General features: G+C 38.3%; 1 protein-coding gene across 3 annotated transcripts in view; it reads left to right on the forward strand.

The window, feature by feature from the left end:
- Positions 1-27,730, forward strand: part of LOC126470355 (epidermal growth factor receptor kinase substrate 8-like protein 1) — a 190,309-nt gene that overhangs the window by 154,478 nt on the left and 8,101 nt on the right. For all 3 annotated transcript variants that reach the window (XM_050098147.1, XM_050098148.1, XM_050098150.1), the window contains exons 9-13: positions 5,122-5,357; positions 7,441-7,597; positions 17,625-17,782; positions 26,270-26,543; positions 27,134-27,307. In XM_050098147.1, coding sequence (XP_049954104.1) covers positions 5,122-5,357; positions 7,441-7,597; positions 17,625-17,782; positions 26,270-26,543; positions 27,134-27,307 — 999 coding nt within the window. The remainder of the gene's footprint in view (positions 1-5,121; positions 5,358-7,440; positions 7,598-17,624; positions 17,783-26,269; positions 26,544-27,133; positions 27,308-27,730) is intronic.

Raw genomic sequence — 27,730 nt, forward strand, 5'->3', positions numbered from 1 at the left:
GAAGGAGGTTGAGCTATTACTATAGCACATATAAAAAAAATATTAGTTAATTTTAGTAAAACTCTGTAATATATGAATATTTAACTTGGATGAAATCTGTGTCCACATGAGTAACAGTATATATTAGCATCGTCACAGAAGAAAACAATAATTGTTTACTTCTTTGAAAGGTACTGAATGACAGCACACATCCCTGTACATTTAGCTGTTAACTTTGGTATACAGTTCTGACTGATGACACTAGCTTGCTGCTGCATCTGAACTGCAGTGATGCTGCTGTCAAACAGGACTATCAAAGAGTGGGGCAAATGGCACTGTGCTCTGATATAAGTAGATTTACAGCAGCGGTAATGTACGGAACCTGTTAAGGACGTGTCTTGGTCAATGTCTGTCATTTGTTGCTGCATCTGACAGCAACTGTCTTTAGCTTGTGATTTCATCATGAGGTACCAACATTCCTATGGGACCTCACTCTTCGGACAGTATCACACTATGGATCACTGATTCAAAACTAACTGTAGTCTTTTTCTTGTTTTATCTTTTCATTCACGTACAATACTTAGATCATTTAAATATAAAGTTCATCAAACATGAGCTAATTAACACACATGTAATCATCATTTTTTAATGAAAAATGCACATCTTTTCATTTCTAATTGCATATCACGTGCAAAATTCCAGTTTCCATGGCAAATGTAAATTCTTAATTTTTGATATTTTATAAGCAGAGTGTTAATAAATTTGTAATGTTTCTTTTAAAAATAAAAAATCATTATTGACAATCTTTTATAAAATATTGGTAATTATGAAACTTTCTGGCAGATTAAAACTGTGTGCCAGACTGAGACTCAAACTCGGGACCTTTGCCTTTCGCAGGCAAGTGCTCTACTATTGGTAATTACGATTTTGTATTTGCAATGAAAACTGGAATTTTGTGTACTGCATGTAATTAAAAACAGGAAGGTGTGTGTTTTTCATAAAAATGATGGTTAATTGTGTATTAATCATTGTATAGTTGATGAATTTTATATTTATATGATGTAAGTATTTGAAGTTTTGATGTGACTTATCGAACGAAAGCGCTGGCAGGTCGATAGACACACAAAAAAACAGAAACATACACACAAAATTCAAACTTTCGCAACAAACTGTTGCCTCATCAGGAAAGAGTGAAGGAGAGGGAAAGACGAAAGGATGTGGGTTTTAAGGGAGAGGGTAAGGAGTCATTCCAATCCCGGGAGCGGAAAGACTTACCTTAGGACGGGTATACACTCGCGCACACACACACATATCCATCCACACATATACAGACACAAGCAGACACACATCCTTTCATCTTTCCCTCTCCCTCCCACTTTCCTGATGAGGCAACAGTTTGTTGTGAAAGCTTGAATTTTGTGTGTATGTTTGTGTTTGTGTGTCTATCGACCTGCCAGCGCTTTCGTTTGGTAAGTCACATCATCTTTGTTTTTAGATATATTTTTTCCGCTCCCGGGATTGAAATGACTCCTTACCCTCTCCCTTAAAACCCACATCCTTTCGTCTTTCCCTCTCCTTCCTTCTTTCCTGATGAGGCAACAGTTTGTTGCGAAAGCTTGAATTTTGTGTGTATGTTTGTGTTTGTTTGTGTGTCTGTCGACCTGCCAGCACTTTCATTTGGTAAGTCACATCATCTTTGTTTTTTTATATATATATATATATATATATATATATATATAAGTGAGATTTATTCACTGATTACCATCCTCCAACGTTACTGAGTGAACCATGCAGCCAGTTGTGAAAATTGCCACAACTTTAGTGAATTAAAGTTTCTCAGAAAACTTCAAAGAGTTTTCTCGAGAATTTTAGAGAGTTGCATTGAACAGCTTTGGGTGATTGATACTTGAGTTCTGAACTTCACATTCCATAAATATTCCTTGTAAGTATATCTAGTGATAAGAAAGAGATGGATGGATGGATGGATGGAGCCTTTTGTACTTAAGTAAAACAAATAGAAAAAATTAAAAGTTCCTTGCTATTGAATTCATATTTCTGTTCTTCATTGATAAGGGCATACCGAGGATAGGGGGGGGGGGGAGTTCAGAGTGGGATGGCAGAGGGGTTAATGATGAAATAAATTTGTGGTTTTGTAAGAAATGGCTCTGGGTACTCGTTGATCTCCATTACATAGTGTAGTGGCCTTCTTCAAACTGATACTGAATTGATACATGTGTGTTTGGTGGAGAAGGATGTCAGTACACACTTATTCCTGGATCTCATATAAGGGGAAAACTCTAAAGACTTCTTTGAGACTGCTACTTAAATTGGAATCAGAACCAGGAATGTTGATCATTGTGTAAATCAAGAGTAGGAAGTACCTGAAATGTACATGAGTCACCATTTTAATCAAAGACATGATCTGTTGTGTTCTTCATACATTGTGTACATAAGTGTATATAAGTTATTAATGTTACGTCAGTCAGGTTTTCTGACCATAGGTACTTCATGCTACCAGTACGAAACCAGGGCAGCTCTCTAGTAAAACTATATGTATTTGACATTTAGACAGTATTATTTTTTTATCCTTTTTTATTCTGTAGTTTCAGATTTCCATTTGTTTTATCACATTTATTGTCCTATGCACAGTCACACTTTTGTATGACTAACATATTTTACCTGTACAAACCTCACAGACGTGTAGTATCACCCAAGACCAGTTTTATGATAACAGAGACATTAAATATCCAAATCATTTCATAGGTTATATGTGGGAAGAAGCTGTATTTTGCATGAAATCTGTTTGCAGTTGGATTCTCAGAATTGTCACAGTAAGCCTTTCCATGGTGCACACTGTCTTGTAATGTATACCAACATCTTTTTGATGTTCTCACACTAATTAAATGAACCAGGGAGGGAACATGCTGCTCTTGTCTTAATCTTCCCTGTATCCATTTTTTAATCATACCGGTAAGGATTTAAGAGTAGAAAGAAGTTCTTAAGAAACAGTTAAACCGTGGTTTTATAAGCTACCTCTTTCATGAATGAATGACATTTCTTTAACATTCTTGCCATGAATCTTAGACAATACTTTACCTTTCTTTCCCTTACTTATATGTTGGGATTCAACATTAAATTGCTCTTGACACACATCCTTAGATATTCTGCAGTTTTGACTTTTTCTGCCTATATATGTGTTGTATGCCTGATTCTTGTTGAACACCAATTAAGTACAATTAAATCCTATGGATCAGACAGAAAAAATACTTGTAGAAGTCAGTGCTTCTTTGCAATTAGAATACTCTGGAGATTTACTGGACAACTCAACATTAATGCTGGAGAACATTGCAATTTTGTAATGCTGGGAAGGAAGTCTAATTCAGACTCTTGGTGCACACACATGCCATCAGTTCACTCAACGTAGGCACGATATGCTGTTGAACGGAGAACGGAGATTGCACCACATTATCAAAATAAACATCTCTGTGTGCAAGCCAACTATTGATGGCCAGGAATAACAGAGTCCAAATCAGTGTCCAGAAGATAGCCTAGTTGAATACTGTCGAAAATTAAGTCCACCGGAGAGTATGTAGTACACATTGACGAGCTGAGACAAATGAGGCCAAGACAGTCTAAGGCAGTCTTTAAATCTGCTGCTGTTGTTCACCCACATTACATGGGGCTGACAGATATATCACTCCACACCACACCAAGAGACCTTGTCGGATGCATGTACAGTTATATTATTTGATCCATTGATATGTCTCATTGGGTTAATATATGAAGTATAAGGGAATTTTGAATTCTGAAACAAAGAACTGATCAAGGGGAATCAAATTCCAAGCTCCCACCACAATTAACTTTTCATATTCCTTACCTATATGAATAATTCTTTTTACCTCATCATATAATCTCTTCATATTCTGCAGAGCTAGAAGGCATATACATGTGTACTACTGTGATAGGTGTAAATGCAGCTCGCACACATGACCACTGTCTGCTGAGGACAGACTGCAAGTAACTGCAGCCAGCAATGGCAGCCAGAGACAGTGGTTGTGCGTGCGCGCCAGTGTGTGTGTGTGTGTTTGTGTGTTTGTGTGTTTGTGTGTGTGTGTGTGTGTGTGTGTGTGTGTGTGTGTGTGTGTTGTCTAATTCAGAAGAAGGCCTTTTGGCTGAAAGTTGACTTGTTTAGCAGGCTTTTTGTTATGCCTGTGTGTGATTCAACTTCTCAGTTATGTGGTGAGTAGCAGTCTATCCTTTCATAATATTGTCGTTATTTCATCCTGGATTGTCTTATTCTTTATTAGACATACTTCTGCATTACACCTATTTGATTTTGTGTTGATCATCCTGTACTGACCTGACCAGTAGCCCTGTTATTCCTGCTACTGCACTTCATTAATTCCCACTATATCTAACTCTAGCCTCTCCATTACCCTTTTTAAAGTCCTTAAACTATGTGCCGAATTAAGAGGTCCAACATTTCATGCTGTAAACTATAGAACACCAGTTACGTTTCTCTTGATGGCAACATCTTACTGAGTCATATCTGCCTGTAGATTCAAATGGGCAACTATTTTATCCCCAAAATATTTTACTGAGGGGGATGTCATCATCATTAAGCCACACAGTAGAACTATATGTCCTTGGGAAATTAAATGAACATAGATTCCTGTTGCTTTCAGCTACTTGCATTACCAGGATTCATGCTGGCTAATGTTACAAGTCCAGATCAGTCAATCATCCAGTCTGTTGCCCCGCACAAGCCTGAAATTGGTTGTTGGTGGTATGGTTGTGCAGATATGTTGTGCAAGTTATGAAATGGTTTGTTGTGGTGTTTTCGTCCACCAATGAGATAAATTAAAGCAACTTATCTAGAACAATTTCAAATGCTTTAGATGCATGGCAAATAATAGTGTTATTTTCTACCTGCAGATTTTTAAATTTGTGCATTTTAGAAGTGTAACTTGTTATGAGATTGAAATATTGTTTTTGGTGTAATTTAACTTTAAACATTCTTTTGTTGCAATGTTAATAGTAACTGAAGATTAATAGGTCAAATGCTAATAAATTGTTGTTATTTCATCTAAATACAAAAATTTATTAAACCATGTTTTTTGAGCTTCTTTTCTTTTTTAACAGGCTAAACTGAAAACGCACATACATGACCCCAATGCTCCAGAGCTAGTTCACTTTCTGTTCACTCCCTTGGCATTAATTGTGGATGCATCACATGACACACATTATGGACCCAACTTACCAGCAAAGGTGGTGTCTCCCCTACTTACACAAGAAGCTGTTAATCTTTTAATGAACTGTGTTACAAGCAAGGAAACTGAACTGTGGCATTCACTGGGAGATGCCTGGCGTATACCAAGGTATGAACAAGAAGAGTCTGATTGCTGAAGTGTAAGGTTTTGTAAACTCTGCACCATTATAATATACGTATGCTAGTTTTGTACAAAGATTTTCTGAATACAAGGTTTCAAATTTATCAAGTATATGAACACTTTGAATATTTTCAACTTATAACACTCCATTCTTGCCATAACTAATACTGCTTTACAGAAAAATATCTGTAACACATCTTTAAATGGACCTTAACCAACTAAATCTCTGTTAAGCTTATCCTTCATCTTATATTAGTCATTGGTTCATGTACTTTAAGTGTAGATGCTGATGCACACATCACAAAAATAATTGATGCAGGTGCAAAATTAGTAGTTAATGGGAGAGTGACTGGGAAAATGGGTTTCTAACATTCATAAACATGTGTATTACGTTTGGTCATACCACTTATGTGAAATGTCAGTAATAGTCTTTGGGAGTTTGAGTTTTTATTGTCTAAGTTTGGTTTTGTAGAAATACAATTATATTGTAAAAGGTACATTGAATTTCTATTTTGGTTGTAACTCCATTGTCTCGTTTTACATATATAACCATAAAGAATTATTGATGGCTTCTATCAACACTAATACCACACATATGCTAGTTACTTATGTTTGTTATGTGCATAATATTTTTTTGGTGCCATAGGTATTTTTGAGCTATGTACTGTCATAGTATGTGTGGAGAATGATGCAAAAAAAGTTCATCAGTTGGCAGACAAGGCAACAGTTGTTTAGAGTAATTCATGATGATTCAAATGTTTAGGCAAATAAGTGGACAATACATGATTAAAACATAGTTTCTCTTGTTTGACTAAATGAAAACAGTGGGTTAGCTAGAAAATTACTCCAATTTTGTTTGAGGAACTGTTATAATAACTGTTGATAGTACATCCGAATGTTGGGAATCCAGAAATGATGAAATGTGCCCAAACATGCAACTTTGTTAATCAAATGAAATTATGTTTTCAGGAAATACAAAACAAAAGAAAGCTTTGTCTATCAAATTAATTCATAAATATTCTGTAGGTATGGATTTCAGATCACATACTGTTCTGAATATCATTTGGTGCACTACAGACTGTGGAACTGCCATCAGAAGAAATAAAAAATGTAGATGAAGCTCATTTTTTAAAGATTTTTGTGGTTTTTACTCTGAATAGAACATTTTTCCTATTACAGTAAATAAATATGAATAAAGTACTTTCAGTTTTCTTCATTCTGTAATGAAAATGAACTGTGACTGAGAAGACAAGACTCATCCTTAAGGAAAAGTGCTGCATAACAAGTAGACGTATTAGAAGCAGAGATGATGGACTTGGTAATGAAATGAACATGTTTCTGCTGGGTGTGTTAGTGTGTGTGTGTGTGTGTGGGGGGGGGCGCACACACACACACACACACACACACACACACACACACACACACACACACATATATATATATATATATATATATATATCTGTGTGTGTGTGTGTGTGTGTGTGTGTACGCGTGCGTATGAGCATTAGGACATACATGTGCACGTGTGTGCTCTCAGACAAGTAATAGATGTAGATAAGCATATTTATGGAACTGAATGGGCAGTATTGTTTTTGCACTGTGATGATGATTAGAAATAATTTGAGATGAAATTAATAGTTTTTAATATTCTTTTCTGGCTGTATTTTAGTTTGATTGCAATGTTATATTTTGTGTTCATTTCATAAATAAAGAATTGCTTGTAAAGCACTCTGGCTGTATTTACTAAATTCTTTCTCCACACTTCTCTTTCTGCAGTAATCTTCCTCCATATAATCATAAAATGTACTACATTTTTATTTCCTTCTTTCTGTTCCTATACTATGCACATGGGGAAATTTCAGGTTTTGGGGCTTTTTATTCTTCCTTATGCCATGCATGCTTGTGACATTCTCCAGAGAAAACGGTGGATTTTAACACACAGTAACAGTTCAATAATGTGGTCATTTAAAATAATTTTTGTTGTAACCAGTTAGCTTAGCTAAGTAAGAGACAGTCATACAGTTACAAATATCCATTCAAGAAGGTAATGACGAATGATATTTCATTGCAGTAATCAGTGGAAGAGTTATGTAGCACCATACCATCCTGTTTTCCTTGATGGTTGGTCACCAGAGTATCCTGTCACAGATGAGCATTCTGGTCCCCTCTCATCTTCTGTAGAAGAAAAGAGGACACATCCAGAAGACATGAGGGCAGCAACCCATGAGGTAAATTGAATAAGGAAATATAAGTTGCTTTCTGTTTCATTCAGTGCAAGATTCTGAAACAGAATGGTATTTAGATAATGTCTGATAAACACTGCAGTATAGTTACTGAAGGGATATTGCAATAGTTATAAACAGAGGGAAATGAACATAACCAAAAAGTCATTGTGAGAAGAATTCATCTCACAAATAAATAACAGCATATAAGTCTAACTAAACAGTTTGTGATGGTTAACCAAAGATTTCATATAGCTGAACAAGTCCAGTCCACTGTTGTGATAAAAATATTGACATGTATGCATATAATGTATTAAAACCATTGATTGTCAGTCCAGATTACAACATAACTGACAATGGAGTGAAATTATCTGTTAATCTAGCTGGATGAACCCAAGTGTTGCATAGAGCATATTCAGGAGTGTGAACGAGCACTGACAAGACAGTCACTCAGAAATGTAAAAAAAAGTTGCATAACAAACATGTTTGAAGTGGGATACCAGTCAAGCCATATAAAGGCACGAGTGTTTTCAGGCAGTATTTTTGAAGAAAATGTACACTAGGGGTGGGTTTCCTACAGGACTCCATATCTGAAATGCTCACATTATGCAATGTGCATGAACTGTCATAAATCTTTGTAAATACTGTCTGTCCTTCAATACTTCCATGTGTTTTATCTGCTCTAGTCCTGTGAAAAGTATCTAGGTGGTGTTCACACAATTTCAGTACTATTAGTTGTTTAGTTGATTATATACAAGAAAGTGCACTGCTGCTGTGAGATACTAGACTTTCTATCCTTGATATAGATGAGGTATTGCATTCTGTGCACTTCATAAGTGATATAATAATGTGCCTTCCTCATGACTCTCCTTCCAGACAATTTGTTTCTGCAATTTGTACGATAAATATGCAGTAAGATATGTCATCACTGGTGTGAGATTTGAAGTTAATATTCTTCAATGCAATACGAATTTGTATTGAAAAAAATATTAACATTTCTCAACTAACTCCTACATGAAGAACAACTACATTTAAAATCCAAGTTGGGAGGGGGGGAGGGAGCACATCAGGAAAATGATAATGGTGTGTTTAAGAGTTATGATGCAAGTAAGTGTTGAATAATGAGTTTCCAAATATGGTAGTTCCTTGGACTCACAGGAAAGTTGCAGGAATCTAATATGAATAAAAAAGGATAGCATAATATATACATCTGTAATACACGAGTCACTTATTAGTGATTGGCAGATGGTGCTTTTACCTCAGTTATCTGTGTCCTTTAGGGTTACATCTGTTTCATTTTGGGTTACATTTCTGAATTTAGGGAAATAAGAAATGGCAATACATCTTTGTAGATGATCTATTGCATTGTACTTCATCTTACAGTGGCAACACAAATGATATTTTGAAGATAGAGTTATTTTAGAGTCATCATTTTGTACAATCTTGGATACGATTCTATAGGCCAACTAAAAATTTTATTTGGATTATATTTTGTTTCCTTGTAGTTTTCCAAAAAGGCACTTGTCCCTCTTATGTTGTTGTTGTTGTGGTCTTCAGTCCTGAGACTGGTTTGATGCAGCTCTCAATGCTACTCTACCCTGTGCAAGCCTCTTCATCTATGAGTAACTACTGCAACCTACATCCTTCTGAATTTGCTAAGTGTATTCATCTCTTGGTTTCCCTCTACAAGTTTTACCCTCCACACTTCCCTCCAGTACTAAATTGGTGATCCCTTGATGTCTCAGAACGTGTCCTACCAACCAATCCCTTCTTCTAGTCAACTTGTGCCACAAATTCCTCTTCTCCCCAATTCTCTTCAATATCTCCTTATTAGTTACATGATCTACCCATCTAATCTTCAGCATTCTTCTGTAGCGCCACATTTTGAACTCTTCTATTCTTTTCTTGTCTAAACTATTTATTGTCCATGTTTCACTTCCATACATGGCTGCACTACATACAAATACTTTCAGAAAGGGCTTCCTGGCACTTAAATCTATATGCAATGTTCAAAAAATTTCTCTTTTTCAGAAACATTTTCCTTGCACTAACCAGTCTACCTTTTATATCCTCTCTACTTCGACCATCATAAGTTATTTTGCTTTCCAAATAGTAAAACTCACATATTGGTTTAATTGTCTCATTTCCTGATCTAATTCCTTCAGCCTCACCTGATTTAATTCAACTACATTCCATTATCCTCAATTTGCTTTTGTTGATTTTCATCTTATATCCTTTCAAGACATTGTCCATTCCGTTCAATTGCTCTTCCAGGTCCTTTGCTGTCTCTGACACAATTACAGTGTCATCAGCAAACCTCAAAGATTTTCTCTCTTCTCCATACTCCAAATTTTTCTTTTGTTTTCTTTACTACTTGCTCAATATACAGATTGAACAGCACTGTGGAAAGGCTACAACCCTGTCTCAATCCCTTCTCAATCATTGCCTCCCTTTCGTCCCCCTCGACTCTTAAAACTGCCTTCTGATTTCTGTACAAATTGTAAATAGCCTTTCGCTCCCTATGTTTTACCCCTGCCACCTTAAAAATTTGAAAGAGGGTATTCCAATAAACATTGCCAAAAGCTACCTCTAAGTCTACAAATGTTAGAAATGTAGGTTTGCCCTTCCTTAACCTATCTTCTATTGTCTCACATGTTCCAACATTTCTACGAAATCCAAACTGAAATTCCCTGAGGTCGGCTTCAGCCAGTTTTTCCATTCATCTGTAAAGAATTCATGTTAGTATTTTTGGAACTGTGTATTATACTGATAGTTCAGTAATTTTCACACCTGTCAACACCTGCTCGTTTTGAGATTGGAATTATTATATTCTTCTTGAAGTCTGAAGGTACTTCGCCTATCTCATACACCATGCTCACAGATGGAACAGTTTTGTCATGGCTGGCTCTCCCAAGGCTATCAGTAATTCTGACAGAATGTTGTCTATTCCCGGAGCCTTGTTTTGACTGAGGTCTTTCAGTGCTCTGTCAAATTCTTCACACAATATAATATCTCCCCTCTCATCTTCATCTACATCTTCTTCCATATCCATAACATTGCCCTCCAGTATGTCACCCTCGTGTAGACCCTCTGTACACTTCTTCCACCTTTCTGCTTTTCCTTCTTTGCTTAGTACTGGTTTTCCATCTGAGCTCTTGATATTCATACAGGTGGTTGTCTTTTCACCAAAAGTCTCTTTAATTTTCCTGTGGGCAGTATCAGTCTTACTCCTTGTGATATGTGCTTGTGATATTTTACATATGTCCTCCAGCCATCCATGCTTAGCAATTTTGCACTTCCTGCCGATCTCATTTTTGAGACATTTGTATTCCTTTTTGCTTGCTTCATTTACTGCATTTTTATGTTTTCTCCTTTTATCAACTAAATTCAGTATCTCTTCTGTTACCCAAAGATTTCTAATAGCCCTCGTCTTTTTATCTACTTGATCCTCTGCTGCCTTCACTATTTCATCTCTCAAAGCTACCCATTCTTCTTCTACTGTATTTCTTTCCCCTGTTCTTGTCAACCATTCCCTAATGCTCTCTCTGAATCTCTCTACAAGCTCTGATTTTCAGTTTATCCAGGTCCCATCGCCTTAAAGTCCCACCTTTTTGCAGTTTCAATCTGCAGTTCATAACCAGTAGATTGTGGTCAGAGTCCACATCTGCCCCTGGAAATGTCTTACAGTTTAAAAGCTGGTTCCAAAATCTCTGTCTTACCATTATATAATCAATCTGAAACCATCCGATGTCTCCAGGTGTCTTCCACATATACAACCTTCTTTCATGATTCTTAAATTAAGTTTAGCTATGATTAAATTATGCTCTGTGCAAAAATCTATCAGAGGCTTCCTCTTTCATTCCTTCCCCCAGTCCATATTCACTTACTACTTTTCCTTCTCGTCCTTTTCCTACTATCGAATTCCAGTCCTACATGACTATTAAATTTTCATCTCCATTAACTATCCGAATAATTTCTTTAATTGGATCATACATTTCTTCGATCTCTTCATTATCTGCAGAGCTAGTTGGCACATAAAGTCATACTACTGTGGTAGGTGTGAGCTTTGTGTCTATCTTATCTACAATAATGTGTTGATTATGCTGTTGGTAGTAGCTTATTCGTGTTCCTGTTTTTTTTATTCATTATTAAACCTACTCCTGCATTACCCATATTTGATTTTGTATTTATAGCCCTGTATTCATCTGACCAGAAGTCTAGTTCCTTCTGCCACTGAACTTCACTAATTCCCACTATATCTAACTTTGACCTATCCATTTCCCTTTTTAAATTTTCTTCCCTACCTGCCCGATTAAGGGGTCTGACATTCCACGCTTCGATCCGTAGAACACCAGTTTTATTTCTCCTGATAGTGACGTCCTCCTGAGTAGTCCCCATCCAGAGATCCGAATGGAGGACTATTTTACCTCTGGAATATTTTACCCAAGAGGACGCCATCAAAGCTGCATGCCCTCGGGAAGAATTACGGCTGTAGTTTCCCCTTGCTTTCAGCCATTCACAGTGCCAGCACAGCAAGGCCGTTTTGGTTGATGTTACAACGCCGGATCAGCCAATCATCCAGACTGTTTCCCCTTCAACTACTGAAAAGGCTGCTGCCCCTCTTTGGGAACCACACGTGTGTCTGGCCTCTCAACAGATACCCCTCCATTGTGGTTGCATCTACAATACAGCTATCTCTAGCATTGAGGCATGCAAGCCTCCCCACGAATGGCAAGGTCCATGGTTCATGGGGAGAGGGTTCCTTTTATACAGATCATGAATATGTTGTCTGGTACAATGTTGTAGTACTGAGTATTACAATTCCTATCACACTTTTCGTGGTGTGCCTAAAATTGCTTTCACTTTCTGTGAAGATTTGCCATAATCTATTTCTATATTTAGAAGAATATTGTGTAAGTGTTCATGTATCTGTTACAAGTATACAGTTAGTGAATGCTTTAAAATCATGAAGGAATGCAAAGTTAACCTTTTACTTGGGTTAACAGTTTATCGAATTTCATAGATGAAGAGAAAAAGCTGGTTTTCGTGGAGGTGGAGGTATTACAACAGTTGTGTAGGCAAAGGAAACCATACATTATAAGAATAGTTGCATATATTATTTGCTAGATCATACACACTTATTTCCTGTTCTGATGCCACTGGGGTGAATGTGGAAGAGACGGGAATAGTTAGAGGTGATGGACAGATAGAGAGAGAGATAGAGAGAGAGAGAGAGAGAGAGAGAGAGAGAGAGAGAGAGAGAGTAGAAGAAGGAAGACACTGTATAACAAAACTCTGAGGTTTTCAACTAAAGCATGAGTTTGTTGGCAAATCAATGATGAGGTATGGGGTTGGATGAAAATACGGAAACACCATGAGAAATACATGCTTGAACATAAATGCAGATGCTAGCCAAGTCTGGAGTTTGTTCTGCTGTATTTGACCGTGAATACCACCTGTGTCATATTCTTAATATTCATGTCAATCACTGTTAGAGCAGTGTTTTGTGTAGTTGTGAGTGCAGGATGTCAAAGTTAAGTGAACTCAAACATGGATAAATTGTTGGTGCTCATATGGTGAGTGCTTCCATGACCAAGGGAGCCAGAGTGTTTGGTGTTTCAAGAGGCACCATGTCAGAGATATATATTGCTTAAAGAAAAAATGGGAAAACATCATCCGTTTTGTCACGATGCTGACAAAAGTGTGTGCCGAGCCATTGTGACAGATGATCATTAAAGAGAATTGGCAAGCTGGAAATCTTAACCCATTCATCGCAACAGGAAAACTCAGTGCTCAAGCCATAAAACCAGGATTGTGGAGAAATGGAGGGATATCATTTGGTCGGGAAAATCTTGTTTCACATTGTTTCCAACTTCTGGGTGAGTTTATGTCCCAAAAGTGAAACATGCTGGCGGTTCAATGATGATTTGGGCAACCAAACCATGGTATTCCATAGACCTCATGACTACTCTGCAAGGTTGCATTACTGCCAAGAATTATGGACGAAGTTTAAGCAAATTGTAAATTGTGGCTTGGAGAGTTACGTGCCTAGTAAGTGGATAAAAGATGGAAAAGACCCACCATGGTTTAATAACGAAATTCATAAGATGCTGAGGAAGCGGAGGTTCAAAAGGGGATCCACAAATGATGACAAGCAAAGGTTTGTAGAGATTCATTTGTCTGTGAAAAGATCTACGTGCGAAGCATACAACTACCACTGTCACACCTTAGCAAAAGATCGGGTAGAGAACCCAAGAAAATTCTGGTCATATGTAAAATCATTAAGCAGGTCTAAGGCGTCCATTCAGTCCCTTGTTGACCAGTCTGGTGTGGCAGTTGAAGATAGCAAAATGAAAGACAAAGTTAAAGACAAAGTTTTAAATTTCATGTTCAAGAAATCATTCACACAGGAGAACCATACAAACATACCATCATTTGACCATCAGACAGATTCCCATGTGGGCGACGTTGAAATAAGCGTACCTGGCATAGAGAAGCAACTTAAAGATTTGAAAGCAAATTAATCACCAGGTCCAGATGGAATCTCAGTTCATTTTTACAAGGAGTTCTATATGGCATTGGCTCCTTTCCTAGCTTGCATTTATCATGAATCTCTTGCCCAGCACAAAGTCCCAAGTGACTGGAAAAAAGCACAGGTGACTCTGGTATATAAGAAAGGTAAAATAACGGACCCACAAAATTACAGACCAGTATCCCTAACTCCTGTTTGCTGCAGAATTCTTGAACAGATTCACAGTTCGAATATAATAAACTTCCTTGAGGCTAAGAAGCTTATGTCCACAAATCGGCATGGTTTTAGAAAGTGGTGCTTGTGTGAAACTCACCTTGCCCTTTTCTCCCATGACATACTGAGAACTGGAATCTGCTCCCACAGAATTCATGTTGGCGCTTCTTCTTTGGTGATGATCTGGTTCATCTTCACAGAAGACCACATAACTTTGTTTGGGATCAAAACTGTCATGTTCATGGAACTTCACAAATCTTGACATTCTGAATCGTGTGATCTCTTGATAACCACAAATGATAGATTTTCAAACAGTTGGAATAGCCTACAAAAACCTCTTCATTGCCTTTAGGATCGAACTCTCATTTGTTTTAAATTTAAGTTGGTAATTTATCCAGGATGACAACCTTTTGACTAAATACATGAAGATTAGATAGATCAGTTTTTCTCTTCAGCCACTTCTCATATGGATTTTCATTGTACATTGCCCTCCGCCACACACCGTTGGGTGGCTTGCGGAGTATAAATGTAGATGTAAAGTAAGTAAATACACATCTTTAGTTAAAAAACGACTTTGCATGTCGTTGCCTGAAATGATTTAATTTTATGACCAGTCTAATTTTCAACTACGTTTTAGAATTCAACAAATTTATTGACAATTTCTGCTTTATGTCGAAGGAAATAGACTTGATACCATGTGCTGTGATTGTCACAAAAAAACCTGCACCATCTTGATATGTTGCTGTCATTGGCCTGCAGAAACCAGAGTGGATTAACTCCAGAAGATTGTTTGAGTTCCTTTCTCATTTGGTGAAGGGAGTGGATGTGATTTTTTCTTCAAGGCACATAGTGCATCAAGTGAGATTGACATCATTGATTTCAAGCCTCTCACATTGAGTATTTTGACCAAATCTTGCAAGTTCAACTGGCTTATCAAGCATGCCAGATTTGTGTATCATTTTTCTTAACTTTAGGTTTGGCAACAACACATGCCTGTGGACGATTTTCTTATAAATAAAACAATTTACCAATCTGTTTACTATCACTTTGACTTTACCCTCTTCCTGGCAGATTAAAACTGAAGTTTCACATCAGCACACACTCTGCTGCAGAGTAATGTATTCTCCATGTGTTGTAGTTATCACGTGAAAGTGTTTCTATTCAAACTCCATGTGCAGCAGTCACATACACCATATTTGACTTGTTACTGAACTTGTTTATGTCCACACTTTTCAGCTTACAAATTTAAGTTTTTGTCTAATCAAAAAAAGGAACTTTTGCCAATCAAATAACCTGGGCCCGTAACCTGTTGTTCTGTGGTTCTTAGTTGTGTGCTGTTCTCTGTACAGCGAGTTTTGAATAAAGGTCTCCAGTAATTACATGTCTTGCCTGTTTTGTCAAACCATGTTCCAACAGATAATTAGAAAAATTCTATCAAGTGAACAACTATATCTACAAATTGCATCATCTTTAATGAAGAATTCAAATAATAGAAAGAAACAGTTTGCAAATATTTAACATTAGAAAGATGTGTGGGTGTGCAGGGCACCACACACTGAAAGCTCATTCAGACACACAGAAAATACTGCAGCAGACCAGTGAACATTTTATTTTTGTTTGCCAGTATCAAACATTGTAACAAAGATGGGAAAGTTACGAAGTTTGAATGGGGATGAATCTTCAGCCTTTATGAATATCACACATTGAAGTGTGAAACTGTAGCCTGTACAGGAAGTGAGTGATGGCTGTGAGAATTATATGTTTCACATAAAACCTGATAGATCATATACACTATGTGATCAAAAGTATCTGGATGCCTGGCTGAAAATGACTTACAAGTTCATGGTGCCCTCCATTGGTAATACTGGAATTCAGTATGGTGTTGGCCCACCCTTAGCCTTGCTGACAGCTTCCACTCTCACAGGCATATGTTGAATCAGGTGCTGGAAGGTTTCTTGGGGAATGGCAGCCCATTCTTCACACAGAGTGCTACACTAAGGAGAGGTATCAGTGTCTGTTGGTGGGACTCCCAAAGGTGTTCTATAGGATTCAGGTCAGGACTTTGTGCAGGTCAGTCCATTACAGGGATGTCATTGTCATGTAACCACAGGCCATGCATTACGAACAGGTGCTCAATTGCGTTGAAAGATGCAGTTGCCATCCCTGAATTGCTCTTCAACAGTGGGAAGCAAGAAGGTGCTTAAAACATCAACGTAAGCCTTTGCTGTGATAGTGCCACACAAAACAACAAGGGGTGCTAGCTCCCTCCATGAAAAACACGACCACAGCATAACACCACTGCCTCCGAATTTTACTGTTGGCACTACACATGCTGGCAGATGATGTTCACTGGGCATTCACCATACACCAAGCAAAGTGTTGTTTGGACGAGGTCGGTCTGTATGCTTTTGTGCTGTATGTGTCCCTTCATGTTTCGACTTCACTATCACATCAGAAACAGTGGACCTAGGGATGTATAGGAGTGTGACAATCTCATGTACAGATGTAAGACACAAGTGACACCCAATCACCTGACCACGTTCGAAGTCCATGAGGTCCGCAGAGTGCCCCATTCTGCTCTCTCATGATGTCTAATGACTACTGAGCTCACTGATGTGGAGTACCTGGCAGTAGGTGGCAGCACAATGCACCTAATATGAAAAATGTATGTTTTTTTTTTTTTTTGGGGGGGGGGGTCCGGATACTTTTGACCACATTGTGTACTTAGCAGTGGACAATAAAATATATAATCACAGGATGATAAACACCTCATTACATGGTGCATTGTAATGTACCATCTTTGATCTTCTACTCCCACTGATGTCTTTTACTCCATCTTCATCTCGTTTTGTCACAAAGCAGATGGGTCCCTATCAATAAATTTTGGTATTGTCACCTCAGAGTAACAATTAATACAAACACCTGCAATATCCAGAGAAGAGAGTATAGGCTATGCCATATTTGCTATGTAATGATTTGATCAAATTTTAAGCTATGTTCCCATACTTGCAGAAAATAATAATGATTTAAAGAGGATCCACCTTCTTGCAAGAACTTAGTTTTTGTTTTGCTTAACCCCAAAAAAATTTTTCGCCCCATTTGTGGCATTCTCATCCTCAGTGGGTTTTTTATTTTATTTTTCTGAAACATATACATATACATTTTATGTAAGGCAGGAATATGCTGATATCAGATTTTGTTGCTGTTTAGATGGCATATGTACTTTACCTTTTTACTTCATTTTATAGTGAAGTAAATATGTATTTAGTCTCAACATTTCTGCAACAGCCTGATCTCCGTGACCAACATTACCATCACCGTGAACCTGAGCGTGATGATTCACACTATAGCAGTGACTACTTTGACTATGAGCAGCAGGATGCTTCCCCTCCTGATCCAAACAGATACTACAGTTCTCGAACTGATAGGTACAGTCGTGATGAAAGGTAAGTGCATCATAATCTGAAGGCCTTATTTCAGAAGTTCAGTGTGTCAGTTTTTTTATATTCTTTACCACGAATGTCATCAGTATACAATAAATAGAAGGAAACATCTTAAAATTGAAATTACCATCAATTATAGATCGAAAAAAGTGATACTTTCCATCCAGCAACAGATAGAGCACACACAAAATTTTACATAGGTGCTGGCTTTCAGAACCACAGCTGTCTCATCTTTGATACCAGGTCTGCATAGTTCTCCTAGTTAATCCTTGATTACACACAGTTCCCATAACCATTTCCTCCTTTTTTGTTGATGAAGCAAAATTCTTGCACTTACAAAAATCAAACAACAGTGGAAACACTCATTTGGCGTTACTGGCCTATAGACCCCATCTGGGGTTGTTCAGCAGCCATGAAGCAATGTCCATTTGTTGACACTGGTACTGATTTGCAACAGACTGTCACATCAGTCTAAAAACAAGCTAACATTTATTGTGCAATCAAGAAGATTAGGGACAAAACATTTATTGCACAATCAGGTATAATACCATCTTAACTACTTCCTGTATTTGTGTCATCTCCATGAAGTTTGCAAAACTATGTTTTTATTTCTAGTTGCAGGTATATTTTTGATTCATATATAGATTGAAATAATTAGAAATAGAGTTCACTATCAAGTGGGACTGTAATGATACTTATACAAGCTGGACACATGTCCAGCCCATAACCACTGTTTTTGAACTAAATAGTTTCTGTGAAATGCATACTGTTGTAATAATACACCACCAGAGCTAAATTTTTTTTAGCATTTTATTTGCCACTACCAGTTCAGAGTGATAGCTCATTCTCAGGTGGCACATAGATATAAGGGGCGATCTAAGAGTTTCCATTTGATGTCATTGCCACAGCATGTAAGTGACGTAACTCAGTCTGATGTGGGTATATAAGCACTGACATGTAAGCAAGGGACAAGAGTGGCATTCGCATCTGTCCAACATGCATGATGTGAATGCAGAAATGTGAGCTATGGCGATGTTATTACCAAATTCATCCAAACAGGACCAGCATGCTGTTATTCTTTTCTTGGCTGCCAAAGGACAAACACTGCTATACCTTCATCAGAGAATGAAGAATGTGTACGGGGCAGCATGTCTGTTGAAAAGCACAGTAGCAATTTTTCCAACTGTGTCAGGGTGGACTGAGGAACAAGGAACCATTGGAGGGCTGTAGGGGGGGGGGGGCAGGAACCAAAGGCAGGATAGGGGTCAGATGGAGACAGATGTTGAATTGCTTGGAGGGGGTAGGGGTAGGGGGAGGTGTGTAGGAGAAGACAGAGGTTTGGAAGGTGTGGAGAACAGAGGAACTGGACAGAAGGGTTCCATGAAGGGATCCAGGAGAATAAAGAAGGAAGGGGTGGAGGAAATATTGTTCCAGTGGTATATTTTCACTAACTTACTATAACAAACATAATGACATTAAAATTACATTACAATAGAAATGACCATGGTCTTTATTTTTCAGTACATTATTATCTTTTAAAGTAGACCATTATGCTGGTACACCTATCCCTTCCCCCCTCCAAGTAATTCAACATCTATCTTCATCTGACCCTTACCTTACCCTTGGTGCCCCCTCCCCTCCACCTACAGCCACTCCCCCTTGTTCCTCATTCCTATCCATCCCCAGTTCACTCTGACACAGTTGGAAAAATTGTTATTTTGTGATAGGTTTTGTTTTGTGACATGACCCACCTGTGGTGTCAATAGGTTGAAGCTTGCTAGCATGTCTTCCTTTATAATGGCAGCATCTGTGTTGCTTCCTCTCTCAATGTGCCTAGTTGTCTAAGGTGCTGTATGACGTATTGTACGTCCTGTGGCAGGTTTTGACTCATAGCATATTCTGTTTTATTTGTTTATTTATGATACGACACTGTTAAAAAAAACAGATGTAACATGGTAGGAATATTTATGTTATTTTGCGTATTACAAAATTTATGTCTTGGTTTGTCTCGATCTTTGACATCTACGCCATCTGGCGTCATGTCGTTGCAATACAGTCCTCAAGTTGACTACCTTCAGTCTACAGTGCGAAGTCTCCAAATGACATCTTTTGCAAATATTGCTTAATGGCAAATGCGTATGAGGCTATACATTTTTCTTGTATTGCTCACTTATGTGATCTTCCCTAAGCATAGTGTAAGTACTTCTACGTAATATGTATTTCTGATCTCAGTGTTACTTTGGCCTTGTAAGTATTATGTATTAGCTTTTTGAATTTTTTTTTTGTGTAAATTTTGCCACAGTTATCTAATGATGATGACTAATGATAATAATGTCATGTGACGACGGCCTCCCATCGGGTAGACCGTTCGCCTGGTGCAAGTCTTATGATTTGATGCCCCTTCGGTGACTTGCGCGTCGATGGGGATGAAATGATGATGATTAGGACAACACAACACCCAGTCCCCGAGCGCAGAAAATCTCTGACCCAGCCGGGAATCGAACCCGGGCCCTTAGGATTGACATTCTGTCGCGCTGACCACTCAGCTACCAGGGGCAGACTATGATGATGACTCAAAATGGATCATGAATGAAGTTTTTAGTGATCAAGACACTTTCATGGAATTACTACGTGCAAAGTCAGCTATGTGAGGAAAAGCTGAAAGAACATAATAGAGGAGGGAAAAAGAAATGAAAGAGAAAATAAGACAAAAAACGATGCAAGAACTAACACTTGTAATTATGCGCTGTCCTTTCTGCTGGTATTTTAGGCTTAAAATATCAGGCCACTAAGTACCTAGTGCTGTCAGTAGATGTCACACTCAATGAGTCAGCCATCTAACTTCCCAAGTTTGCTGATTTCACCTAAGCAAAAAGCTCGAACACACAGTATTAAAGATGATTGAAGCTACATATCAACTTTTGAGATCATTTGAGATGCTAAACTAAGGCAACCTTTCTAGCAGATGAATTAAACGAACAGCTCATTCCAGTTTTGGAAGCCATTGCTGTCCTTTGTTTCTTTGAAAATGAGAACTTGCCACCTTTCTTGAAAGAACCTAACAGTCAGGTGTACAAATGGTAAAACAAATTATGCAGATATAATGGCATCGTGGTTGTCAATTATATAGTTTTGTACCAATAGTGTTCAGATCTACTGTGTATTTGATCTTTTTTGCTTTATTCAAAAAATGTGGTATAGACCCATATTAAACTCAATGAGGAGAAACTGTAAATACCAGATTACGGATTGCGTATGTGCATTAGTGTATTTTGACAAGTTCAATGTCCGAATATAACACAGTATTATGGTATGTCTGTTTCATGCCAAAAATAGAAATAAAAGGAGTTGGCTATTAATATAAATATTCATTTAGTACCTTTATAAACAACACAAAATGCATGATTCATAAAAATGTGTACTTATTTGCCAACAGGCTTAAGTTACCATAATATCCAAGTTCTTTTCATTGAAAATGTGTAAAATTTGTCCTCATGTACCCCATTGTGTTATTTTTAACACTGTTATTAGTATTTTTCTTTAAATCGCATTCAAAAGGAAGTCACAATTTCTGTCATTTTAAGCAGTGCAGTGCACTGAGCGCTTTTGCAATCATTTGTTATAATTTGTACTTCTGCATTTTGAAGGTACTTCGGATATTCATGGCAATCCTAAACATTTAGGCATGACTAATGACAATGTATGTAAGAAATATGTCAACCGTCAATTAAAATGGAATGAAGATATTAAAGTATGTGGGAAAACAACCACTATGGCATGCTATGCCCTTTATCTTCTAGGAGCATTACTTTACATTTCGTGTGTCAGGGCAGACTGCTTGCTTCCTGTTTGATGTAAGGAAGGCACAAGGAAACTCCTGTCTCATATTGCCTAGCACTAATAATGTAGTTAATTCAAAGTCATGTCTATTAAGTTCATGTGTTGCATCCTCACAAACACAGCCATGTTCATATTTCTTCAAGAGTTCCCTCTGGGCTTTATTCATTGTAATTAATGCAAAATTAGAGCTTTTTAGGCTTTTATAGTTTCACTAACTACCCCTTGGGATTACAAAATAGGTCTGTGTTATCACCTGGGCCTATTTCATGCACCAAGGCCTCTACTCTAATTGCATCCTGATGTGTTACTGATGAGGACAAGTTGGGTTAGTATTTGCAATATCCTGGCTCATTAGGAGATTAATCCTTTCCAGTTCAAAACCAGAGACTAAATCTCCGATTTTATCCACTGTAGTCTGAAAAGGAATTTTCTTCATCATATCTACAGCTATGCTGACACTTTTTGTTTCAGTTAATCTAATGTGACACGAGTTATTGTCAAGACCAATATGCTTTGAAATAAATATTACCTGGTATGGACCACCTGAGGTCTGAGTAACTTTACTTTGTACTGGGCACTCTCCACCAATTTTTTTGCTTCCTTGCAATTTACACTCCTGGAAATGGAAAAAAGAACACATTGACACCGGTGTGTCAGACCCACCATACTTGCTCCGGACACTGCGAGAGGGCTGTACAAGCAATGATCACACGCACGGCACAGTGGACACACCAGGAACCACGGTGTTGGCCGTCGAATGGCGCTAGCTGCGCAGCATTTGTGCACCGCCGCCGTCAGTGTCAGCCAGTTTGCCGTGGCTTATGGAGCTCCATCGCAGTCTTTAACACTGGTAGCATGCCGCGACAGCGTGGACGTGAACCGTATGTGCAGTTGACGGACTTTGAGCGAGGGCGTATAGTGGGCATGCGGGAGGCCGGGTGGACGTACCGCCGAATTGCTCAACACGTGGGGCGTGAGGTCTCCACAGTACATCGATGTTGTCGCCAGTGGTCGGCGGAAGGTGCACGTGCCCGTCGACCTGGGACCGGACCGCAGCGACGCACGGATGCACGCCAAGACCGTAGGATCCTACGCAGTGCCGTAGGGGACCGCACCGCCACTTCCCAGCAAATTAGGGACACTGTTGCTCCTGGGGTATCGGCGAGGACCATTCGCAACCGTCTCCATGAAGCTGGGCTACGGTCCCGCACACCGTTAGGCCGTCTTCCGCTCACGCCCCAACATCGTGCAGCCCGCCTCCAGTGGTGTCGCGACAGGCGTGAATGGAGGGACGAATGGAGACGTGTCATCTTCAGCGATGAGAGTCGCTTCTGCCTTGGTGCCAATGATGGTCGTATGCGTGTTAGGCGCCGTGCAGGTGAGCGCCACAATCAGGACTGCATACGACCGAGGCACACAGGGCCAACACCAGGCGTCATGGTGTGGGGAGCGATCTCCTACACTGGCCGTACACCACTGGTGATCGTCGAGGGGACACTGAATAGTGCACGGTACATCCAAACCGTCATCGAACCCATCGTTCTACCATTCCTAGACCGGCAAGGGAACTTGCTGTTTCAACAGGACAATGCACGTCCGCATGTATCCCGTGCCACCCAACGTGCTCTAGAAGGTGTAAGTCAACTACCCTGGCCAGCAAGATCTCCGGATCTGTCCCCCATTGAGCATGTTTGGGACTGGATGAAGCGTCGTCTCACACGGTCTGCACGTCCAGCACGAACGCTGGTCCAACTGAGGCGCCAGGTGGAAATGGCATGGCAAGCCGTTCCACAGGACTACATCCAGCATCTCTATGATCATCTCCATGGGAGAATAGCAGCCTGCATTGCTGCGAAAGGTGGATATACACTGTACTAGTGCCGACATTGTGCATGCTCTGTTGCCAGTGTCTATGTGCCTGTGGTTCTGTCAGTGTGATCATGTGATGAATCTGACCCCAGGAATGTGTCAATAAAGTTTCCCCTTCCTGGGACAATGAATTCACGGTGTTCTTATTTCAATTTCCAGGAGTGTAGAATGTCTGATACCCTTACTCTGTGGAATAGAGTGACCTGAGTGATGGCATATATAATAATGTCTCATAGTACCATCTAGTACCATCAGTGGCTATTTTAGAGCTACCTTTTTTAACAAAGATTGCCCTTGTTATCTTCTCAGTATTTTCTTTCCACTTTTCAAACTCAGAAAACACTGAGAACTGTGTATTTTCCATATTAACCTGAACATTGTGCATTACATCTAGATTGTCTAAATAGCACTTTTCTTGACAATGCTTCAAAATTACACACACAGTACTTTATTGACTTTCTCCCAACTCAGTTACTTGAGATTTCACCAAGATAATGTTGCTGATGAGACTTGAAGCTGAATTCATAACTGAAATTTTTATCGCAGGCTTCACACTAACTTTTTTGGAGAGATGCAATTACATTCAATTTATTTGGGTGAATCTTTGAAGTATGTTCTCTAAGATGTTTGTCATATTTGTACTGCCTCCCATTCTCTGAACACTGGAATTGCTTGCATTCACTGATGCCAATAAAGAAACTAAGTTTGTTTCACCAATACCAATACCGAACATACAAAAAATATAAATAAAACAGTTTATTGCATCAGTTGCAAGTAAACTGTTTTATTTACTCCAATAGTCACAGCGCTCATGATACCTCCTTTATAGACAAAATATTCATGTAAAGAATAGCTTTTCTACCTTGAGACCAGGCCACGTGACTGAGATTGACTCGCCGACTGTGACACCTATGGGCAGCACTAGGTACTTGGTGACCTGACGTCATGAGCTCGTGACCGCAGAAAGGACAGTGTGTAACCTCAAGTGAACTAACAAGATGAAGTGGAGGAAGATAGAGAGGTATCAGAGAAAGGCAATATTAGTAGCTGAGTTTCATGTGTTGTTTTATACATCATCCCATGACTGCACAGTCCTATTAAAGATTATATTAAACCCATTTAAATACATCTTTCCAAAAAGTGGAATAGGTTCGAAAGTAAGAGTTTTCAACAAAATATATTATAGGTGGTTCTGATGAGGGTATATACATGTTTAGCTTCTTCTCTCGCCCAGCAGCAGGCCTACTGGGTGTGTTAAGTGCATGTAATCTAGGAAGTAAATTGAAGAAAAGTATCTGTGTATCACAGTTAAAATGTCTCTTACATCCATTGTGATTCCCAGAAAAAGTACTTTTTTTGAAAATAGTAAAACCACAAAGGAAGGCTATAACTAATAAGAAAGATACCAGATGTTCAAACATGATAAGTAATCATCAGAATTACACCACCCTCTGAAATGGGTAGACTAGGCTTATAAACTGGGTGTTCGAAACTAAAAGGCTCAAAATGGTACAGGTGAGAGGGCCCTAAACTAAGTATGTTGAGATGTGACACCAGTGATCAAAAACAAATTTTTCAGGTGTGATATGATATGTTGAATGTGCAATGGATGAGAGACACATGTTTGTAAATTTCTTATATTTCATAACAATCAAAAGCCTGCTGCACTGACATTGTTGGCACTATTTTGGAAAACAATCGCATTTCATTATTCCTTCACTCTCGGAGGTAGCACATTGGATATGATATTGGCCTCATATTCTGAGGATGCATGTATTCAATCTCTGATAATCCATCTGAATTTAAGTTTCCATGGTTTACCTAAATTAGTGCAGGTGAATGTCGTGATGGTTCAGTTACTTCAACAATTCAATGGGTAATTTTGTCTCCCTTCGCTGTCTATCTGGCCTAGAGCTACTTCTATGATAAGCAAAAGTCACGTGACATTGTACTCAAGTCTTCCTACATCTTTCCTTATGCTCCTATCATCTTGTCCCAGCTGCCCGGGGTGGCCGAGCGGTTCTAGGCGCTACAGTCTGGAACTGCACGACCGCTACAGTCACAGGTTCGAATCCTGCCTCGGGCATGGATGTGTGTGATGTCCTTAGGTTAGTTAGGTTTAAGTAGTTCTAAGTTCTAGGGGACAGATGACCTCCGAAGTTAAGTCCCATAGTGCTCAGAGCCATTTGAAACATCTTGTCCCCTAGTGATAATCATTTTTCTGATGGCCTTTCTCCTAGTCTCTTTCCATGTATTCCCTCCACCCATCTTGTCTTTTCCTTTTAATTTTTCTTGTTGTTTCCTATTTTATGATTTTTTTCTTTAAGTAATTTATTTCTTGGCCCTTCACCTCCTTTCACTTTCTTTTATAGTTTATCTTTAACTCTTCTTCATTGCTTTCATTTGACTTGACACTGCTTTTTTTTTATTTTTTGCCATTATTTGAAATTACAAATTACTCTCGAACCTCCATGTAATGCAGCACTTCTTTCAGGACTTGATTTTTCTCTCTTTTTCATATCACATACAGAGAACAAACACTTGATTTAGCATCTACTTTTGTATTTTACTGTTGTTTAAACAGAATTTTTGTTTTTGTTTAATGAGTTTAATATTTTTTATCAGTTTGTGAAGTTCTGTAATTATCATATAGATTAAAGAATAATTAATGAGATATGTTGTTTAAGTAGTCATACAAATTTCATACTCCCTTTTAATACTATTTTCTGATGTCAGTATGCCCTGACAATTTACAAGTAATTTTTGTAATGTCTGTGTTAGGGAAAGATCGCAGAGTCCAGGAGGTTCTGATAGAGACTTCTCAGCAGTCCCATCAATGGGAGGAGTACCAATGTCACCGAGAGATATAAGTTCACGTAGTGATATTTCAGCAGATTCAATTGAGAGAACTGGTGGTGGAAGAGAAATTCACAGAGATCAAGCTCGCTGGTTGGAGGATCTTCGTAGTCGTGGAGCTAAGATTGTCCAGGTTACATATCCCAGAACGGCCAATAATGACAAAGAGTTGACTGTAGTACGAGGAGAATTTTTAGAGGTGAGATTTACTTATTTTTTGCAATGAATGTTATTATGTGGGACAAAACATAATAAAATTTATGTATGTTGTATTCATCCATCTGCATGTTACTGAATAACTACTTCAGTTTGAAATGTATCTTTTGGGTATGTAAATGCAAGCTTTAATGATAACAAGTTTTGAATTAAATTACTCTGTTGTGCTTAGTACTGGAAATTAAAGGCTTCCACAAATAAGACTTATTAGTGAAATAGGTGCTTAAACTTCAGCTAGGTTTTGGTAAAAAGAAGAATTTTGAATTCATAGTATTTTGTTTTAGAGTGTCTTATGAAGTTGTTTTGAGGATAGAAATGAAATAAATGGTAAAAAATTATCTTAAATGCTACTAGAGCTGGTAGGAATACATTTTCAACAATTTTAAACAGGAAGCCTTGTTATATTAATCAGTATTTTAAATTTTTGACAACAGCTTAATGATTATACTTGTATTCTTTTATTTTAAGGTATCATAATTGTTAACAATGTTATCTTAATCCAGCATGTACATATTTTTGTTCTACAAGGGTAAGATTAATGGGTACTGAAAACTGTATTTGTATGTATTTTAGGTCATTGATGACACCAGAAAGTGGTGGAAGGCACGCAATATTAGAGGCCAAGTGGCTCATGTTCCACATACAATAGTCACTCCATATCCACCAGGAGGTGTTGACTCGAGTGATGTCTTCAGCAATCCTCTGTATGCTCCACCAAGGGGCTATGACCGCCATTATGCAAGCCAGGTGGGAACAAATCAATTATCTAGTAAATAATTAATTTTTCTGTTGGCTGATTAGTAGATGGTAGATGGTGAACTTCAAGAATAAATTTTTCACAGAATTTTGACAGTTCTCTAGGAATGAAACTAATTTACATACAAAGACGTGATATATGGTGCATTTTAAAAATAAGAGGTAGTTTATCACATAGAAGGAATGAATAAGAAAATGTATTACATAGAAGGAATGAATAAGAAAATGTATGACATAGAAGGAATGAATAAGAAAATGAGGCATGCATTACAGGTTTCTAGCATGTGCATCCTCATATAATTTCTTCAGGTACTATTTCAGTTTCAAAGAAACCTTTGTATAAAATTGTTCTTCCTGTGAGGTGCCCCAATTTTGTAGTGAACTCCTCAGTTCTTCAGCTTTATCAGATTATTG

The sequence above is a fragment of the Schistocerca serialis genome, chromosome 3 (genome assembly GCF_023864345.2).
Source record: "Schistocerca serialis cubense isolate TAMUIC-IGC-003099 chromosome 3, iqSchSeri2.2, whole genome shotgun sequence".
Lineage (NCBI taxonomy): Eukaryota > Metazoa > Arthropoda > Insecta > Orthoptera > Acrididae > Schistocerca > Schistocerca serialis.